Source organism: Suncus etruscus, chromosome 14 (genome assembly GCF_024139225.1).
Source record: "Suncus etruscus isolate mSunEtr1 chromosome 14, mSunEtr1.pri.cur, whole genome shotgun sequence".
Classification (NCBI taxonomy): Eukaryota; Metazoa; Chordata; class Mammalia; order Eulipotyphla; family Soricidae; genus Suncus; species Suncus etruscus.
The window spans coordinates 30,797,944-30,819,768 of NC_064861.1; the positions used below are offsets into that span (position 1 = coordinate 30,797,944).

The 21,825-nt window shown below is 41.3% G+C and overlaps 1 protein-coding gene across 1 annotated transcript in view; it reads right to left on the bottom strand.

The window, feature by feature from the left end:
• Positions 1–790: 790 nt before the first annotated feature.
• Positions 791–21,825, bottom strand: part of SEC24A (SEC24 homolog A, COPII coat complex component) — a 65,978-nt gene continuing 44,943 nt past the window's right edge. Inside the window, exons 14-23 of the mRNA XM_049786712.1 lie at positions 20,147–20,267; positions 19,700–19,858; positions 16,645–16,818; positions 13,474–13,584; positions 10,946–11,121; positions 7,729–7,866; positions 5,167–5,271; positions 4,805–4,897; positions 2,513–2,616; positions 791–1,243 (exon numbers count right to left, since the gene is read on the bottom strand). Coding sequence (XP_049642669.1) covers positions 1,129–1,243; positions 2,513–2,616; positions 4,805–4,897; positions 5,167–5,271; positions 7,729–7,866; positions 10,946–11,121; positions 13,474–13,584; positions 16,645–16,818; positions 19,700–19,858; positions 20,147–20,267 — 1,296 coding nt within the window. The 3' untranslated portion in view covers positions 791–1,128. The remainder of the gene's footprint in view (positions 1,244–2,512; positions 2,617–4,804; positions 4,898–5,166; positions 5,272–7,728; positions 7,867–10,945; positions 11,122–13,473; positions 13,585–16,644; positions 16,819–19,699; positions 19,859–20,146; positions 20,268–21,825) is intronic.

Genomic DNA, 21,825 nt, shown 5'->3' on the forward strand with positions numbered 1-21,825 from the left:
AACACCCCCCAAAACACCCAGCAGCATTCATGCTTTAAAAAGATTTAATATCCAAAAATAAATATTTCTTATGAGCGGCTTTCAATTTACTTGTTAATTCTCTGTGTATGTAATGCTGGGGGGTTGAATCCAGGGCCTCACACATGCAAGGCAAGCACTCTACTACTGAGCTATAGTCCCAGCCCAATTTAATTAACTCCTTAGAAAAATGTTGCCAATGCTTTTAAGACAGTACTTAAGAAATCTTTAAGGTTTTGAATTCTTCCTCATTTCACCAACATAACATCAAAGAGCAGAAATATACCAAATAATACCCACATAAAGAATCAAGATAACTAAATTTTTTCATCTCCCTGTTATCACTGCCAGCCCTGATGTATATGATGTATAACAAAGAGAGCTCAGATTCTCTTCACTGCAGAATAAGAAGGTGTCTACATCTTCTGCAGTCAACTTAGAACATCATTCCCACTTCAAATAAAAGTGACTTTGTTGTTCAAGTATAGAAAATACTGACAGATTTTAAAGCTTGAATGTATTATTTCATATTCTTCTCAAGCTTAATTAGTTTATTCTAGTTTTAGTTACTATAGTGATCCTTTTCTTTGTCCATTAAAAAAAAACCGGATATGGGAAATAAATTATAGTTTTTCTACATAGTATTTACTTCTGAAATGTTTTTATTTTAAAAAGATCATTATCAAGGACTTGTAACTTCCCTGCAACACTTAGTCTTGTGAGGTCTTAAATGTAGCAGCCCAAAATTCAGGAAAAATGAGAAATATACAACTGGAATACAGAAGACTTTATTTTACAAAATGTCTTTGCCTCTGCAACATTGTCTCATCTTATTTTAACCCATAACAATGCAAATATAATTGGCAGCAAATAAAAAAGGGTATTAAATCATATATAGCTATACTCTGATTTTTAAAATACAGTATTTTAAATTTGTATGCTTGATTCTCTGTGGTGGTCCTTTATTGGCTATCGCTTGTTGAAATCACAGTGAGAACATACAATTATCACATTAGTCCACAAACCTAATAGAAAAGGAAAGTATTACACATTCTCCTTGTGCATGATTATGACTTTCCTTAAACAACTAACTCAAACATCTTCAGGTGTTCACTTATTTACTTGTTGTTGTATATGCAAAAGGAATTCATAATATGATAATGCAGATTCTGTTCTGTCTTCTACCATGTTTTGAAGGAAGCTTGCTTTCATTGGACTCTCATCCCTTAGGAATAAAAGATAAACATAATTGAATACAACAAAAATTATTTTATGAAATAAACTTATTAAAAGACTTTTTACATGCACCGTTAAGTATAACAACGCCATAACAAATAGCTCATTTGGAGCTATTAGGAGGGGTCATTATGAAAATATTTAGTTGACAAAATCTTTTTTACTAAAATAGAAAGCATAATTGTATACTATTAATTAAAAGTAGTTTTTCGGAGCCAGAGTGATAGCACAGTGGTAGGGTGTTTGTCTTTTTTGTTTTTTTTTTTTTTGTTTTTTTGGGCCACACCCGGCGGCGGTGCTCAGGGGTTTCTCCTGGCTGTCTGCTCAGAAATAGCTCCTGGCAGGCACAGGGGACCATATGGGACACCGGGATTCAAACCAACAACCTTAGGTCCTGGATCAGCTGCTTGCAAGGCAAACACCGCTGTGCTATCTCTTCGGGCCCTGGGTGTTTGTCTTGCATGCGGGTGACCCAGGTCGGACCACGTTTTGATACCCAGCATCCCATATGGTCCCCCAAGCCAGGAGCATTTTCTAAGTGCATAGCCAGGAGTGACCCATGAGTGTCATCGGGTGTGGCCCAAAAACCAAAGACAAATAAAAATAGCTTTTTATTTATTTAGGCACCAGAGCAATATTATAATGGGTAGGGTGTTTGCCTTGTACACAACTGACCTGAGTTCAATCCCTGGCATCCCTTATGCTCACTGAGCCTGTCAGGAGTAATTTCTGAACACAAAGTTAGGAGTACCACAGGAGGTATCCCCAAAACCAAAAACCTATATATATTTTTCTAAAAGATCTGCTTAGGGGGTTGGAGTAATAGCATAGCGGAAGAGCGTTTGCCTTGCACACACACATCCAAACCCACATGAATTCTGGTTTGATTTCCGGCATCCCATATGGTTCCCCGAGCCTGCCAGAATCTATTTCTGAGCGCAGAGCCAGAAGTAACCCCTGAGCACTACTGAATGTGGCCTAAAAACGTAAAGAAAATAAAAATAAAAAGGTGTGCTTAGTGCCAGAGAAACAGTACAGCTGGTAGGACGAATGCCTTGCACAAAGTCAACCTGAATTTGATTCCCAGCATTCCATATGGTCCTTCAAACACCACCAGGAATAATACCTGAGTGCAGAGCCAGGAGTAAGGACTGCGTACTGCAGGGTGGTATCAAAAAACAAACAAGCAGATATACAAAAGGTAGCTTCTTAAAATGTCAAATTGTTTCAGTACCAGCAAATGAAAACTTCAACTTACCGTATCACATAAAGTATTGGGTAAAATGGTCTCTGTTCTCGAAGCCAAGAGATAAACGTTATTATTCTGGCAGATTCTGGTGTATCAAGTTCTGGAAGATCTGTCTAATTAAAAATAAAAAGGTAACATTTAACTCACTCTAATATTTAATATTAACTACAGAGCTGTTCAAATTCGATCATGTGTATGAATCACGACATCTCATAGCACTACAGTGATTTTCAGAAATCTGAGGAAAGGCACAAGCTTGGCATACCATATTTTCTAGTAAGTGATCTATTCTATTATTTATTCGGGTGTTTTAGTTTTTAGGTAACACCTGGAGATGCTTAGAGATTACTCTTGGCTCTACACTCAGGAATTATTCCTGGCTGTATGGGGTACCAGGAGACCATATATGGTACCTGGAATCAAGCCCAGGTTGAGAGTGTACAAGTCAAACATATACACTACCCTCTATACTATCTCTCCAGCCCCTAAGTGATCACTTGATCTGTCTCACCTACTTTGTTCAGTTGTTGTTCCATAAAAAGAGCCATAGCAGGGTCTGCAGGGATGGCACTACAGCAAAGTGCCTGCCTTTCCAGCAAAATGTAATGCGTTTACTGATTGTACTGCCCTCATGCATCAAGCATGGTCCTTACTATGACCACAAATACAGATATATAAGCTTAGTGTAAACAATGCTGAATATCTCAGCACCATAGTGACCTTGACATGCACAATTTGCATGCACCACAAATACGAAAGCATGACCTCTGGATGAAAGCAATGCAATGAAAGTGTGCAACTCCCAGCAAACATGATGGTTAAGTGTGAAAAAACAAAAACAAACCAAAAAACAAAACCCTGCTATCAGATCTTTAACCTAAAAAGAGCTCCATACCCAAGGTGCATAAGAACCACAAATGAGTGTGTCTCTGACTATGGTTATCAAAAAAACAAGGGAAGAGGGACCATTGAGGTGGCGCTAGAGGTAAGGTGTCTGCCTTGCAAGTGCTAGCCAAGGAAGGACCTCAGTTGGATCCACCAGCGTCCCATATGGTCCCCCCAAGCCAGGGGCAATTTCTGAGCGCTTAACCAGGAGTAACCCCTGAGCATCAAACAGGTGTGGCCCGAAAAAAAAAAAAAAAACAACAAGGAAAGAGTCTTGTCCTATAAAAACATCCTATGGAATACATTCATTTATTCATTCACTTATGTCAAATATGACAACTTCTCAATATTTAACTTTAGTAGCACAGACCATCAATGTAACGCAAATATTAAAAACTAGCACTCAGTCTCATGCCTTGCCCAAGCAAGGAGTAACCCAAGTGCTGCTGGGTATGAGCCCCCCTCCCAAAAAAGAGAGAATAAACCTGGAAACACTGGTAAAAAGAAGCTGGCACTGGCAGTGACATTAGTGCTAGAATATTTGATGCCTAAAACTCAACTATTAATAACTTTGTTTTTAAATACAATTAAAAAAACAGGACCGAAGTGATAACACAGTGCTAGGGCATTTACCTTGCACATGGCCAACCCAGGACTGAACTGGTTCAATTCCCAGCATCCCATATGGTCCCTCAAGCCTGCCAGGAGCAATTTCTGAGCCCAGAGCCAGAAGTAACCCATGAAAGCTGCTGGGTGTGACTCAAAAAGCCATAAATAAATAAATAAATAAATAAATAAATAAATAAATAAATAAATAAATAAATAAATAAATAAATAAATACATACATACATACTATACTGTCATAAATGAAAGAATAAATAAGTAAATGGAAGCAAAATAACTTAATGAATACCTTTTAAATATAAAATGAGTATTTTTGGCTATATTAGAGAGCTAATATAGCAGGTAAAGAACTTTCCTTGAATGGCCAACCCAGGTCAATCCCTGGCACCCAATATGATTCCCCCAGCACTGTTGTGAGTGCAGAACCAAAAAGTACGTTTCACCAGTTTTGGCACAAAAACAAACAAAAGGGAGTATTCTTAATAGAAAAGAAAATAATATCCTGAACATTGAAAAAATAATCTAATATCAACTTCAAAATGTAATATTCAAGGCCAGAACGATAGCCCAAAAGGTAGAGCATTTGCCTTGTGTGTGGTTGCCCCAGGTTCAAGACCCAGCATGGTCCCAAGCCTGCCAGGGGTAACTTCTGAGCATAGAGCCAGGAATAACTCCATAGCAGTACTGAGTGTGGCCCCCAAAAAATAATATTCATGTTTTGCATGTTTTTTATGTTCTGCATATTTAAAGTCTTTTGTGTCTGCTATAATCACTATTATTAAGTGTCTTACCATATTGTGTGGAATTAATGCATAGTTTTCCACTCCTAGAACCTGGTGGAGAAAATTCTGTCCACAATTTTTTCCAACCCAAAGCATCAATACCTGAAACAAAGAATATTATTCTGTGATAGCTGTTGACTCATTTTAATCAATGAGTGTGTTTTAAAAGATCAAAACAATTAGTAAGTTTAGTAAGACTGAATAATCAGCATCTTGAACTAAGAAATAATTACCGTTTACCAACTTTATGCTTGGCATTAAAACACCATGAAGGATAAAGATGGTTGATATAAAAATACAATCAGGAAGGAAGAGATTAAATAGAATGAAGGAATATGGTGTACAACAGAAGGACTGATAAAAAGACTCACAGAGCCTGCATCCATGAGGAAAGCTCCATCTCTGCTGAGCTTCTCCACTGAGAGCTGAAGGATAGGCGGCTGAGGTACAGTGCGATCTTTGATATTGAGTGCTCCCTAAAGCAATGCCAAAAATTGAAAGTAGATAGAGCAACAAGTTAGTGGAGTGATAAACTATCTGGTCTTACTCTTTTTCTTTTCATTTTTGGGCCACACCCGGTGATGCTCAGGGGTTACTCCTGGCTATCCACTCAGAAATCGCTCCTGGCTTGGGGGGAATCATATGGGACGTTGGGGGATCGAACCGCGGTCCATCCTAGGCTAGCGTGGGCAAGGCAGTTGTCTTAAGGCTTACACCACCTGCTCTAGCCCCTGGCCTTATTCTTTTTTAAATATATAAAGAAATATTCTTTATTTATATTTTTTTTGGTTTTTCGAGCCACACCCGTTTGATGCTCAGGGGTTACTCCTGGCTAAGTGCTCAGAAATTGCCCCTGGCTTGGGGGGACCATATGGGATGCTGGTGGATCGAACCGCGGTCCTTCCTTGGCTAGTGCTTGCACCTTACCAGCCCCAAGAAATATTCTTAAATCACTGAGAATCACAATAAAACCAAACAACTCTTTTAACTATAATTTAAAAAAACTAATAATTGTAGTCAACATTCTTATTTCCTGAATGAATGAATAAATAAATGAAGACAGGGAGATCCATATCAAGTCTGATAGCTGACTGTTTTAGTTCACATACCCCTTCTTAGGGAAGAATGATTTTTGTGCAACAAGAGTAATAGTTCTTTTTGATTTGCCATGAAGTCCAATAAGGAAATTTCAGGGCCAGAGCCTTGCACACAGCTAACCCGGGTTCAATTCTGAACACCCTATAAGGCAGGGGTCTCAAACTTGCGGCCCGAGGGCTGTTTGCAGCCCTCCATACAACATTTTGTGGCCCTGCCATAGAGGAATCTTTTTTTTGTTTTGTTTTGTTTTGTTTTGTTTTGTTTTAGTTGTTTGGGTCACACCCCACAATGTTCAAGGCTTACTACTGACTTTGCACTCAAGGATCACCCCAACTTTGCCTCCTGCGGCCCCCAGGTAAATTGAGTTCGAGATCCCTGAGAGCCCACCAGGAGTGATCCTTGAGCACAGTACCAGGAGTAAGCCCTGAGCATAGCCAGGCATGCACCACCACCCACCACCCACACAAAGTAAATTTCTTTTCTTCTTTTTTTTTTTTTGGTTTTTGGGCCACACTCAGCGATGCTCAGGGGTTACTCCTGGCTGTCTGCTCAGAAATAGCTCCTGGCAGGCACGGGGGACCATATGGGACACCGGGATTCGAACCAACCACCTTTGGTCCTGGATCGGCTGCTTGCAAGGCAAACACCGCTCCAGGCCCCAAAGTAAAATTCTTATTAATAATTCTTAAACTATTACTGAAAACATTTCAAAGGAAACATGTCCTTTAAACATGTTCTTTAAACTTTGAAAGGTTTTTAACTAAGATATTATTGCGAATCTATATATCCTAATATTCAATTTCAGAATTTAACATTATCACACTTATTATAATTGTACCACTTCTCTCCTTTTTATTTTTTGTACTGGCCTCATTCATGCAGGGCATATACTCTACCAATGAATATACCAAGAATATAAATATTCTGGGGCCGGAGAGATAGCCTGGAGGTAAGGCGTTTGCCTTTCATGTAGAAGGATGGTGGTTCGAATCCCGGTATTCCATATGGTCCCCCGAGCCTGCCAGGAGCAATTTCTGAGCACAGAGCCAGAAGTAACCCGTGAGTGCTGCCGGGTGTGACCCAAACCCCCCCCCCAAAAAAAAACAAAGAATATAAATATTCTTCTATAGCTCAAGATCTCATACTACATATTGACTAAGATGTTCAGATATAACTTCATTCTCATATTATTCCTTTCATATCAATGTGTTTATATAAATAGAGGAACCAGGGATGTGACTCAATTAGAGCACCAGCTTCCATATGGTCCCCCGTGCTTGCCAGGAGCAATTTCTGAGCATGGAGCCAGGAGTTTTCCCTGAGCACTGCCGGGTGTGAAGCCTGAGTTCAAACCCAGAATGGCAAGAACCCTCTGAATACTGATGAGGATCTGTAATCTGTATTCTTTAAAAATAAATAAATAAATAAATAAATAAATAAGTAAAAGCTCAAGAAATAAAGGCATTTTAACTTAAATCAAAAATTATTTTAAGGGGCTGGAGAGAGAGCATGGAGGTAAGGCGTTTGCCTTTCATGCAGAAGGTCATCAGTTCGAATCCGGCTTCCATATGGTCCCCCGTGCCTGCCAGGAGCAATTTCTGAGCATGGAGCCAGGAGTTTCCCCTGAGTACTGCCGGGTGTGACCCCAAAACCACCCACCCACACACACACACACACACACACACACAAAACAAAACAAAACAAAAATTATTTTAAGAGACCCAGCAAAGAATATAAAGCTTTTATAATCATACTTTTATTCATTTCTACGTTTCAATAAATCGTACTTATAAAAACAAGCAAGTAAAAGTCATTAAAAAATAAATCAATCATACCTCATCTGAGAGATTGTCAACTCTATACAAACTGGGATGAGTTGAGAGCATAAAGTGGACCAAAGGCTGGTTTTTCACTTGACACATTGCAAAAATGCGCTCATCTAGTCGTGCATTTGTCCCAGTCTGGAACGATTTCTATAACAAAAACAAACCCCACGTGCAAAATGAAAGAGGGGAGTTATTTAAGAAACAGATATAAAACTTACCAAATATAAGGAAATCGTCACATAGAAGTATCAATTTTAAATAATACCTTCAAGTAAAAGTAGCAAATTTACTGTTATTCTTTAAAAAGTAATCTTAAGAAATCTTAATAAATCTGCATTGAAGTGTGGCAATATCCTAACCTATCTTGACACATTGATTACTTCACCATATCAAAGTGATTCGATGACACTGGTTATCTGTTCACTAGCCACAGAAACAAATCTAATCCAAAACACTTTCATCAGGGCAAGATAATAGACAGCAAGTGACCATCTCTGCTTTAATCCCCATATCTAATATGGTACCGTAAGCACCACCAGAAGTAACCCCAAAGTGCAGAGCTGGGAATAAGCTATGAGAACTAAGTATAGCTCCAAAACAAAATAAAAGAATGCTTTGTATACTGTATAATGACAGTAATATAACAAGCACCAACTTGAGAAGGTTTTTGGCCACATCCTGGCTACTTCCAGCCAGGAGTAGCTACTCCCAGGGTTATTCAAGGGCTACTCCCAGCTCAGTGCTGGAACCATTTAGGGTTAGAGATTGCTCCAGCATTCAAAGCATGAGTTTCAGCTCAATGAGTTATCCCTTTAATACTACCCAGGCTGCATATTAACAAAAGTGGCCTTCAGAAACTGTTTTTGCAGTCCCCAAGCCCCAAAAGATAAAGATATACGGCACATTAAAAAAAAAAAAAAAAAAAAGACACGAATGAAGAACAAAAAATGATTAGTGGAGTGCACAGCAGTAGGACATTTGCCTTGCACTTGACCAGGACGAACAGTAGTTTGATTCCAGCATCCCATATGGTCCCCGAGCCTGCCAGAAGCGATTTTTATGTTTTGGTTTCTTCTTTTTTTTTTTTTTTTGGGAGGGGGGGGGGTCTCACCCGGCAGTTCTCGGGGGTTACTCCTGGCTCTAAACTCAGAAATCACTCAGGCTCGGGGAACCGTATGGGATGCCAGGATTCGAACCACCATCCTTCTGCATGCAAGGTAAACGCCTTACCTCCTTGTTATCTCTCCGGCCCTTGTGTTCTTTTTGCCTCACTCAGCGGTACCTTAGGGCGAGCTCTCAGCTCTGCGAGTGTGGATCACTCCTGGCAGTGCTAGGGAGACCAGGTGATTCTGGACCTATCCCTGGTACTGCATACCCTATGAACTGCCAAGAATCATTCCTGACCGTAGAGTCAGAAATAGCAACTGAACACCACAGTGTAGCCTCAAACCCAAAAAAATAAAAAGTAAAAAATAAAAATAAAGAAAACCTGGGCCAGAGTGATAGCACAGCAATAGGGCATTTGCCTTGCATGAGGATGACCCAGGACGGACCTGGCTTCAATTCCCAGCATCCATATGCTCCCCCAATCCTGCCAAGAGCGATTTCTGAGCACAGAGCCAAGAGTAAACCCTGAGTGCTGCCACAGAATGTGACCCAAAACCCCAAAATAAAAAAATAAATAAACCCTAAAAACCTCCATTTTGGGGATTTGTCTATATCTCTACCTAAGATATTAATTTTTCCTAATTCTATTTTGTGCCATAGTCAGCTACCACTACATTCATGGCTTACTTCTACCTCAATGCTCAGGTACAGTTAGTACCTCTGGACTATCTCTGTGGCCTGAGACATATAACTCTTAATTTATTTTGGCCATGTTCTCCATGATGGTGGGAAGATCATCTCAACCTGGGATGTGTACTAATGACCTTCTCCAGAATGGAGAAGCCCATAGTTCTCTCTTGAACATATACAGTATCCTTTTCTTTCCTTTCATAGATCTTTAAATAAACCTATGTTGCTTTAAAAAAAAAAGGGGGGGGGAGGATCTAAATACAAAGAGAGCATCCAAGCTTAAAGCCAAGGATAAAGTGGGACCAGAGATATAGTACATACAACAGGTAGCGTGTTTGCCTTGCACACAGTAATTCCCAAGCACCCTATATGTTCCTCAGAAGGCCACCAGGAATAATTCTTGAGTGAAGAATGAGGAGTAACCCCCTGAGCATGGATGAATCTGGTCCAAATAACCCTACCCCACCCCTATATAAAAAAAGGAAGTTCAATATAGTCCAAAGAACAGCTACACTGGTAACCTTATCTAAAATAAAGAAGTAGAGACTAGAGAGAGAATATAGAGGTATTATCTTACTTGCCATTACATGTGACAAACTCTTGTTCAATCCACAGCACCACATATGCCTCCCCCCAATTACTGGTAGAAGTGATCACTGAGTACAAGTGTAGGAAAAGCTCCTGAGCACTCCGTTTGTGGCAAAAATAATTTTACAAAACCAAAAATGCTAAAGCGTAGAGGTCCAGAGAGATGACTCAAATTGTAAGAGTATATTCTTTAACACAGAAGCACTACATTCAATGCCTAACATTACACAATTCCACAAGCACTGAGTTAGGAGTAGCACTGAGCACTGTCAGGTGCAGTCCAAAATTGGGGGTGGAGACCCACACGGGAAAAGTAGCATGTAGTTAAGTAGTATGTAGGATAGCAAGAAAGATCCAAAAGAAGAGAAAGATTCATGCAATTTCTCACTCTGGCAATATATAATTTTTTGGGCCCGGAGAGATAGTACAGCGGCGTTTGCCTTGCAAGCAGCCGATCCAGGACCAAAGGTGGTTGGTTCAAATCCCGGTGTCCCATGTGGTCCCCCGTGCCTGCCAGGAGCTATTTCTGAGCAGACAGACAGGAGTAACCCCTGAGCACCGCCAGGTGTGGACCAAAAACCAAATATATATATATATATATATATATATATATATATATATATATATATTATATATATATATAACTTTTTGTTCTGAAAAATTGGAAAATTTCTTATAGCTTACATTTTAAAAACATACTATCTGACTATTTGCTGAATAAGGCCTATATTATATTGCATATATAACTTATTTATTTAAAGTCCTTTCATTTAAGAGTTTAGATTCCTATCCTCCAAAAATTTAACTGGCTTTGATATTTTTACTGTTCTGATATTCTTACCTGTTTAAGGAGTGCCAACACAAAGAGTGGAAAAAGTCTCAGAGAAAAAGGAACCATGAGTCCAGGCTGCTGGCTACTTAGGACTGAAGTGCGAAAAGCCGAAAGAGAGTCTATGACAGCATTCACCAGGGCATCTCGAGCATCACTCAGACTGGTTGTCACAGATCTGTCCACAGCTAACAGGGTGAAGAGAGAGACAAGCAAAAAAAGAGATACAAGTTTATCCCATTCCTTAACACAGAAGAAATAAGTTCCAGAGGGTCGGGTGCCAGAGAGATAATACAGACATAGGGAAGTTGCCTTGCACATGGCCAATCAAGCCTTGACCACTTATGGTTACCTAAGCAAGAACAGGAGTGATCCCTGAGAGCAGAGCCAGGAAAAATCCCTGAGCACTACCATGTGTGGCCCAAAACAAACACACAAATAAACCCCCCAAATTCTGGAGGGGCCGGGACTTGACCACATTCGGTATAGTTAGGGGGTACTCTGGCTTTGTACTCAGTGATTACTCTTGAAGTGATGACAGGTATGAACTGGAGTCAGTCATGAGCTAGGCAAGTACCTTAACTCCTATAATATGCCAGCATAAAATTTTCTTTAATTACACAAATTCTTTCTCCATTTATTACAAGTTAAACTGCAATCAAAAGTACACGTTTTGAAAACTGTAACCTCTACTAAAGTTGGAATGCCACTCTATTTCCTATGTAACAATTTGAAAAGTAATTCAACCTTTATGTATCTTAATGGAAAAACATTAAATCTAAATAAGAAAACAACATTTTGGTAGAATTTATTAAAACATTATATTGTAGGGGCCAGAGAGATAGTATGGAGGTATGGCATTTGCCTTGCATGCAGAAGGACGGTGGTTTGATTCCTGGCATACCATATGGTCCCCCGAGCCTGCTAGGAGCGATTTCTGAGCATGGAGTCAGGAGTGATCATTGAGTGCTGATGGGTGTGACCCAAAAACCAAAATCCAAAAAAACAAACAAACAAAAAGCCCATTATAATTATAGGGCCAAGTGATAGCACAGCAGGTAGGTTGTTTGCCTTGAACGTAGCCAACCTGGGATCAATCCTCAGCATCCCATTTAGCCCCCTGAGCACCTCTAGGAGTAATTCCTGAGCCAACATGCAAGGCATGGCACATGTATCTTAATCTTGAACTATCTCTCCAGCTCTAAATTTTCTTAAAAATTTCTCTTCAGACTTCCATTCTGCAATAAGCTGAGAGAACTCTTAGCTGGGTCACTGGGTGTGATCCAAAAACAAACAAAGACAAGATTTTAAACTGGGGCTGGCGAGGTGGCGCTAAAGGTAGTGTCTGCCTTGCAAGTGCTAGCCAAGGAAGGACCTCGGTTCAATCCCCTGGCATCCCATATGGTCTCCCAAGCCAGGGGCAATTTCTGAGCACTTAGCCAGGAGTAACCCCTGAGCATCAAACGGGTATGGCCAAAAAAAAAAAAAAAGATTTTAAACTGATTTATTGGGGGAAGGAGTAGGACAGGGCTTACTCATGGCTCTATGCTCAGCGATCACTCCTGGTGGATTCTGGAGACCATATGAGTTACTGGGGTTAGTAAAACCATGATTGGTCAAGTACAAGGCAAGTCCCCCTACCCACTCTACTATCTCTTGAGCCCCTCAATTTATTTTTAAAATATTTAAGGTTGGGGCCCGGAAGATAGCACCACATGGTTGCCCTAAAACCTTGGATAATGATCCCAGCACTGAGTTGAGAGTAGTGCCTAAATAATGTCAGATGTAGTCCTTCCTCTCTGCAAAAAGAATACCTTACTGGGGCTGGAAAGATAGTAGAGTGGGGGCCGGGCGGTGGCGCTCGAGGTAAGGTGCCTGCCTTACCTGCGCTAGCCTAGGAGACGGACCGAGGTTCGATCCCCCGGCGTCCCATATGGTCCCCCAAGCCAGGAGCGACTTCTGAGCGCATAGCCAGGAGTAACCCCTGAGCGTCACCGGGTGTGGCCCAAAAACCAAAAAAAAAAAAAAAAAGATAGTAGAGTGTGTAGGGCACTTGCCTTGCACACAGCTCACCTCAGTTCAAATCCTGTAGATTTCCCCATCCTGCCCTTTCAACTACTAGCAATAATTCCTGAATGCAGATCCAAGAACAACCTCTGAGTATCACTGGTGTGATAATAAAAAACCCAGAAACAAAATAAAACAAAAAAGAGCAACCCGAAAAACTTAAGTTTACCTTTCATTCAAATAATTTAATAGACAAATATAAAATCCAAAACATTAAAATCCTTAAAAAGATTTAAAAGAGGGGGCCAGAGCGATGGCACAGCGGTAGGGTGTTCGACTTTCGCACAGCCGATCCAGGACTGACAGTGGTTCGAATCCCGGCATCCCATATGGTCCCCCGTGTCTGCCAGGAGCATAACCCTAAGTGCCGCTGGATGTGACCCAAAAACCAAAAAAAATGTTAAGAGAAAACAGTTATATGTATGCTATTATTAATCATAAATTAATGTTATTAATAAGATAATAATTCTTACCCATATTGGCCAACAATCCTGAAATCGCTTGAACATCAGCTCCAAGAAAGATTTCATTCAGAGATGCAACTACTGGCAAACACAAAGTGTGAACACGAATTCTCCTTTCACCTTTGGGGAGGAAAAAAAAGGACATTAAGGGACACAGCAAGATTTGTTGTTCTGTTTTGTTTTGTTTGGTGGCCACAGCCAGCAAAGCTGAGGGGTTACTCTTGGCACCACATTCAGGAATTATTTCTGGAGGTGCTCAAGACATCATATAGGATGCCAGAGATCAAATCCAAGTTGGCTGTACACTAGGCAAATGCCCTACCCACTGTACTATCTCTCCAGCCCTGGGAAAACTTGACATGCTCAAAAACCACACTTGAATCTATGCTCAGGAATCACTCCTGGAGGTGCTCAGAGGACCATATCAGGTGCCAGGGATGAACGTGGGTCAGCGCATACTAGGGAAATTGCCTACCCTATGTACTGTCTCAGGTCCCTAGAAAACTTTGTTTTGGTTCATTTGTTTTGATTTTGGGCCACACCCAGTGGCATTGGGGCAGTACTCCTGGATCTGTGCTCAGCAATCACTCCTGCTAAGCTCAGGGATCCCTGAAATTGAACCTGGGTTGCTCATGTGCAAAGCAAACAAATACCTTACCCACTGTACTATTACTCTGGCCCCTCAAAAACTATTCTTAAAATACCAGAGTGACAGTACAGAGGGTACATTTGGCTGACCTGGGTTTGATCCGCAGCATTCCATATGGTTCCCCAAACACTGCCAGGAGTCATTCCTGAATGTGAACTGACATCACCAGATGTAGCCCAAAAACCAGAAAACAAAAATTAAAAAAAAAAGTTTGTTGGGGATTGGGGCCACATCCGGTGATGCTCAGGGGTTACTCCTGGCTATGCGCTCAGAAATTGCTCTGGCTCAGGGGACCATATGGGACACCGGAATTGAAGCCAGGTCCGACCTGGGTCAGCCACATGCAAGGCAAATGCCCTACAGCTGTGCTATTTCACTTCAACCCCAAAAATAAAAGTTTTTTGAGGGTCACACCCGACAGCGCTCAGGGGTTATTCTTGGCTCTACGCTCAGAAATCGCCCCCTTGCAGGCACGGGGGACCATATGGGATACAGGGATTTGAACCATTGTCCTTCTGCATGAAAGGCAAACGCCTTACCTCCATGCTATCTCTCTGACCCCAACGAAAGTATTTTTTAAAGCTATGCATATGGATCAAATGGTAAAGCACATGATTTTGCATATTTGAGGCTCTGGATTCAATCCTAGTCACCATATGCCCTCCCTCCAAGCTGGGTCACTGGCAGGATTGTCCCCTCCCTAAAAGTTTATAATAAAGTCAATTAGAAAAATCATTAGGGCCGAAGGGATAGCACAGCAGTAGGGAATTTACCTTGCATGCTGCTGACCCATGACAGACCCGGGTTCGTTCCCTGGCATCCTATATGGTTCCCCAAGTTAATTAGAATTAAATCTAATTATATTATAAAGTAATGGTAGTATCAAAACAGTAAATGAGAATTATTAAGTTTCATATTTCTATCAATGTTCCCTTTGTGCAAGTAATTTATTTTTGTTTTTGGACAACACCGGCTACACTCAGCAGTTACTCTTGGCTCTGCGCTCATAAATTCTGGCAGGTAAAAAAATAAAGAAAGAAAGAAAAAGAAATCCTGGCAGGCTCGGGGGACATATGAGGTGCCAGGATCAAACCCAGTTAAGCCACAAGCTATATGCTATAAAATGTGCTATAGCTCTAGCCCCTTAACAAGTGATTTTTGAAAGGAAAGTGTATCATATTCAAACGACAGCATGCCAGAACTCTATCAGCCTCAGTGCCAAGGACTGAACCTGGGACTCCTACGTGAAAAGCACACACTCAGCTTATTAAGCTATCTCTCTGGCCTGAAATATACCTTTTCCTTTGTTTTTTTTTTTTTGGGGGGGCTCCATACCAGATGACGCTCAGGGTTGATACTGGAGACTGAACATGGGTCCAACCTGGATTGGCCGCGTGCAAGGCAAATGCCCCACCGATGTACTATCATTCCAGCCCCTCTTTTTCTTTGAATACTATTTTAAAGCCATTTTTAGCTTACTCATTTTTTTTGTTTTTGTTTTTGTTTTTGGGCCACACCCGGTGATGCTCAGGGGTTACTCCTGGCTATGTGCTCAGAAGTCGCTCCTGGCTTGGGGGACCATATGGGACACCGGGGGATCGAACCGCAGTCCATCCAAGGCTAGTGCAGGCAAGGCAGGCACCTTACCTCTAGTGCCACCGCCCGGCTCATTTTTGTGGTGCTCCAATGTGTCAGAGAGTCACTTGGGGTGATACTTTGCACTGGAGTTTTAGTGCTTGGCCCAAACCAGTGATTTGGTCACTGGGCATGACCCAAAAACAAAAACAAAAAAAATCAAAAGGAAATTTAATTCCCTGTTTTATAAGACATAGCAACAAAACTCTTAAGATTAGTAATTAAATCTTAAATTAAAAATTTGGAATATATTTTTGGCTTAAAAGAAAAAAAATTTTTTTTTTATATTTTTAGGTCACACCTGGTGGTGCTCAGGGGTTGGGTACTTCTGGCTCTGTGCTCAGAAATTGCTCCTGGCAATTTTGGGGGACTATATGAGATGCCAGCATTAGAACCACCATCAGTCCTGGGTCAGCTGCGTGCGAGGCAAATGTCATACAGCTGTGCTGTCCCTCTGGCCCCCTAAAAGAAATTAACTTCCTCCACAAAGGAGGGAATTGATCAGAAATCACAAAATACCAAATTAAAAAAAGCTTACTTTGTGGAGCCACGGAAAAGCTTCTAGGGCTAGAGCAAATGTTTAGGTATACTTCCAGGTTTTTGCTTCAAGAGTATATATGCTTTTCTTGGTATTTTTTGTTTGTTTGGTGATTTGTTTTATTTTGAGGTGAGGGCGAAGCAGGAGGACACACCCAGATGTGTTTCAGGGGTGACTCCTGGCTCTACACTCAGGGATCACTTCTGGTGGTAGACTGGGAACAATATGGAATGCTGAGGATCAAATCCAGGGTAGCTGTGTGCAAAGACAAACACCATACTATCTCTCTAGCCCATACTATATGTTTTTGGTTTTGGTTGTTTTTGGGTGTTTTTTTTGCCACAAAGAAACGACTTACCTTTGCTGGATGTATATAGGAGAGCTGACTGAAAGGAAACCAACTGAGTGTCAGTGAGATTCTCTTCCACTGACATCTGGACTGCATACCCAGCATCTGGATTTACATTGGGTAAAGACAGTAAATCTGTTGACCTAACAAAGAAGTTCCCATGGAAGGTATGAATGGAAAGACCTACAATAGAAAAATTTAGATAAATGAGTTACATATACATACATACGAAATTTTACATTCAATGCTTATTACTTTAGCAGAGTAGATTGTACATTTAAAGGCTTATATACAATATTTTAATTTTTTTGTTTTGTTTTATGTTTTTGGGCAAGACCCAGTGATGCTCAGAAGTCGCTCCTTGCTTGGGGGGACCATATGGGACACCGGGGGATCGAACCGTGGTCCGTCCTAGGCTAGCGCTTGCAAGGCAGACACCTTACCTCTAGCACCACCATGCTGGCCCCACAATATTTTAATTTATAATAATAAAAATACAGATCAGATCTATTTTTGTTTTTGGGTCACACCGGCAGTGCTCAGGGATTACTCCTGGCTCTGCACTCAGAAATCGCTCCTGGCAGGCTCAGGGGACCATATGGGATGCCGGAATTTGAACCTGAGTCTGTTCTGGGTCATCCACATGCAAGACGAACATACTATTTCTTCTCTATCATTCCAGCCCTAAGGCTTACTTTTTGGTCTGCACTTAGGGATCATTCCTGACCATGCCTGCGAAACAACATGGCAGGAATAAAGTCCAGGTCAGCTATGTGCAAAAGAAGCATCCTAGTTGCTGTACTATTGTTATATATTAAGTAATTATTATATTATATAATATATAACATATCATAAATATATTAACATAGTATTAATTATATTAATATTATATATTACATATATATTGCTCAGACCCCACAGATTGGTCTTAACCCCCTTTCCTGGGGCCAGAATGACAGCACAACATTATGGTATTTGCTTTGCACATGGCCGACCCGGCCAACCCAAGTTCGATTCCTGGCATCTCATATGGGAACCCGAGCGATTGCTTGAGCGTAGGTAAAGCCAGGAGTAACTTCTGAGCACCACCAGATGTGGCCCAAAAACAAAACTAAACTAAACTAAAACGAGCTTGACCCTGCTTCACATATGATTCCTCAGCATTGCAGGGTGTTGCACAACGAGAAGTGGCTCCCTAAATCAAAGCAAAAAAAAAAAACAAAACAAAACAAAAAAAAACACCCCCAGATGTGGCCCAAAATAAAAAAAAAAAAAACCCACACATTTAAATCTTAAAAAAATGGTTGCTTCAGGAACCAAGGATATGTTTCAGTGTAAAAGGCTGTAGGATACCCGGCATCACCCACATGAATTAGGGGGTGTAGGGGCAAAGGAATCCCTATACCCCACAGTATCCCAAATTCAGTGCCTGGAGTCATTTCTGTTGTTGCTTAGGAGACTGCAGTGACTAGGACTGAAACTAGACCTGCATGCAGCTTGTTGAGCTATTTGTCTAGCCCTACATCTGGTAGTACCAAGATAAGAACTCAGAGCCCTGCCCACAACAGACATGCACTCTATCACCTGAACCACATCCATAGCTCTTCTCTAATTGTGTAATCTATGAGACTATAAAAATGTTTTCAAGTAAAGAAAATCTGAAGGGGCCAGAGAGATAGCACGGAGATAAGGTGTTTGCCTTGCATGCAGAAGGTCGGTGGTTCGAATCTTGGCATCCCATATGGTCCCTTGAGCCTGCCAGGAGCGATTTCTGAGCATAGAGCCAGAAGTAACCCCTGAGCGCGGCCTGCTGTTACTCAAAAAAAAAAAAAAAATTAAAAATAAAAATTAAAAATAAAAAAAAAATCTGGGGGCTGGAGCGGTGGCGCAAGGGATCTGCCTCGTCCGCACTAGCCTAGGATGGACCGTGGTTCTATCCTCCGGCGTCCCATATGGTCCCCCAAGACAGGAGGAATTTCTGAGTGCATAGCCAAGAGTAACCACTGGGTGTCACTGGGTGAGGCCCAAAAAAAAAATTTTTTTAAATCTCGCCAGGCGTGTTTGCGCACACCTGTAGTCCCTGCTACTCAGGAATCTGAGGTCGGAGGATCATTTGAGTCCAGGAGTTCTGGGCTGTATGCCGATCGAGTGTCCACACTAAGTTAGGCATCAATAGGGTGACCCCTCTGGGAGTGGGAGACCATCAAGTTGCCTAGGAAGGGGTGAACCAGCCCAGGTTGGAAACAAAGTAAGTCAAACCTCCCGTGCTAAACAGTAGTGAGATCAGGCCTGTGAATAGCCACTGCACTCCAGCCTGGGCAACATAGCGAGACCCTGTCTCTTAAAAGGAAAAAGAAAAAGAAAATCTGGGGCTGGAGATAGTACAACAGGTTGCATATTTGTCCTGCAACTAACCAAAGTTTGATCCCTGATCCCAATGGTCCCCAAAGCCACCAGTGCAGAGTGTAGAGCCAAGTAAGCCCTGAGCACCTCTGGGTCTGAGACACACACACACACACACACACACACACACACACACACACACACACACACACACACACACACACACACACCGCCAAATCTATAGTGTAAAACAAAACACTTAGTTTGTGAGATCACCCCACACAACATATTTCTTTTTTTGTTTGTTTTTGTTTTTTGGGGTCACACCCGGTAGCGCTCAGGGGTTCCTCCTGGAGCTCAGAAATCACTCCTGGCAGGCTCATGGGACCGTATGGGATGCCGGGATTCAAACCACTGCCCTTCTGCATGCAAGGGAAACGCCCTACCTCCATGCTATCTCTCCAGCCCCACACATTTTATTTCTAAACTCCATGACAATGGGTCTGAAGAAGCAGGGTAACAGTGAATAATAAGGCAAGCCAGTCAGGAAAGGATGATTATGGCATCCCACACTTTTTGCTCCATGGTTTCTCCCTCAATCCAAAGCCAGAACTCCTCCTTCCTTTATTTGGACTATAGAACTAGATGAAAAATACATGTTAATTGGTATTAAGAGAAATATTTGCTCCTACGTACATGAGAAAAAAAACAGTACTCTCACCTTTGGTGCACCGAATCCTCATGACTGCTTCAAAGCCAATCTTACGAGTGAGGTATCTTTGTAGTTCCTTCTGCAATTTCTGCACTTGGACTGGGTTGTGCTGATGGTGGTAAGAGGGATAGTAATAGACGCTACCTGCTGAATACCGAGAAATACAACCTAGAAAACAATAAAACACACAACTCCTTTATACAGTCTTCTGATAACTACTATACTAAGGTAACTTCTTTTTTATAAGCTTCCAAGGCACTGCCAAAATTTTACTTCTCTAAACAGTAATACAAAATTTCTGTTATGTTTGAGATACATTTATTTTATAAAAACTAAATTGAATGATTGTCTGAAGAGAAAATTATTTTACTTTGTCCTATATTTAAAATATCATCATAAATATCCTTATTATATTCATTTGAGGGGGAAAAAAACATTAAAGAAAAAGTCACTTACCCAAAGAAGCCAAATCAGAATACTGTCCACTGAGAAGGAATAAGTCAACAGCTACCTGTTGACCTGAACAGTCCAAAGCTAATTTCTTATAGAAGTCAGTGGATGGAGTTAAGTGGATATCCTAATAACAAAAGAAAATGAATATAAATATATAACTGATACATTTAAGATAAACAAAAAATAGCAATCTATCCAAGTATCTAGGCAGTTTACTAAATCCTTTGGTATTGTACATTTTTTTGTTTTTTTAGTAAGTAACATACACTGATCAAGAACTTTATTTTTTGCTGTCTTATTTCCCCCAGGAATGCTCCCAGTACTCAGCCAAGGATGCTAACAGTTCAGTGTGAGGGTTTTAATAATATAGTGCTGCTAGAGCCCTGCAGTACCAGAGATTAACGGGGCCACCAATGGTGCAGGAAGGTCTTCAGGGACAAAGTCTAACAATGATCAGAGGATCATGTGGTACCAGAGACTGAATAGTAGTCAGCACCAAACAAGGTGTGCATCTTAACACTAGAACTATCTTTGCAGCCAAGAATTAGTTAATGGGGAGGGAGGGAGGAAGGGAGGGAGGGAGGGAGTCTATGTTTTGTATACAGGAGTCTGGATTCTATACCTGATAATACATGGTCACTGTAAACAGCCCTTGAAGCATCACCAAGTACAACCAAAAATTAACTCCACCAAAAATGGCAAAGAAATTAAATATCTATTCAAATAACATGTAAAAAAGGAACAGAGGATCAGAAATTAAATGGTTTGGAACACATGCTTCACATGTAGGGCTTGATTGATAACCCCCTGAGCACAGAGCTGGGAGTAGACTAAGAACCATGATCGAAGCCCCGAACAACACTAACAATAATAAACTAAAGTGAGCAAAATACTAAGATTGATTCCATGATCATTCTAAGATATGGTCATGGAGGTTGGAGAGATAACTCAGTGTTCAGTGCAACATACATTGGCCCATCCCTCCAGTACCATCAGAGTGGCCAATGACCAATGGGCTTGAGTCAGGCCCTAGCACTGCACCATCTGGCCCTGTTGGTCAAATATCACCAAGAGTCTCTGAATCTGAAGCCCTTGAGCACTGCTTGGGAGGCTCCCTTACATGAATAAAATGAAGAAACAAAAAGGGACTAGAGCAAGAGTATAGTGGAGGGGCTAGAGTGGTGGTGCAGCGATAGGGCATTTGCCTTGCCACTGCTGACCTAGGACGGACCACGGTTCGATACCCTGGTGTCCAATATGATCCCCCAAGCCAGGAATTATTTCTGAGCACAAAGCCAGGAGTAACCCCTCAGCTTCTCCAGGTGTGGCCCAAAAAAACAAAAATCAAAAAACAACAGCAAAAAAAGAGTACAGTGGGTAGTGTTTGCCCTGCATGTGGCCAACCTCAGTTTGATCCCAGAGCACCATCAGGAGTAATTCCTCAGTACACAGCCAGGAGTATCACAGGTGTGGTCAAAACAAAACGACATAAAAAGGTAAGGCCATGCCCTCATAATTTTCTTTGTTGTTTTTGTGGGAATAAGGGAATTTGGGCCACAATGAGAAGTACCAGAGGCTACTTTCTACTCAGAACTAAGAGGTCATTCTCAGCTGGGCTCAGGAGCCATATAGGGTCAAGAATTCCAGGGTCTCACATGCAAAGCAGACACTCTAGCCCTCTG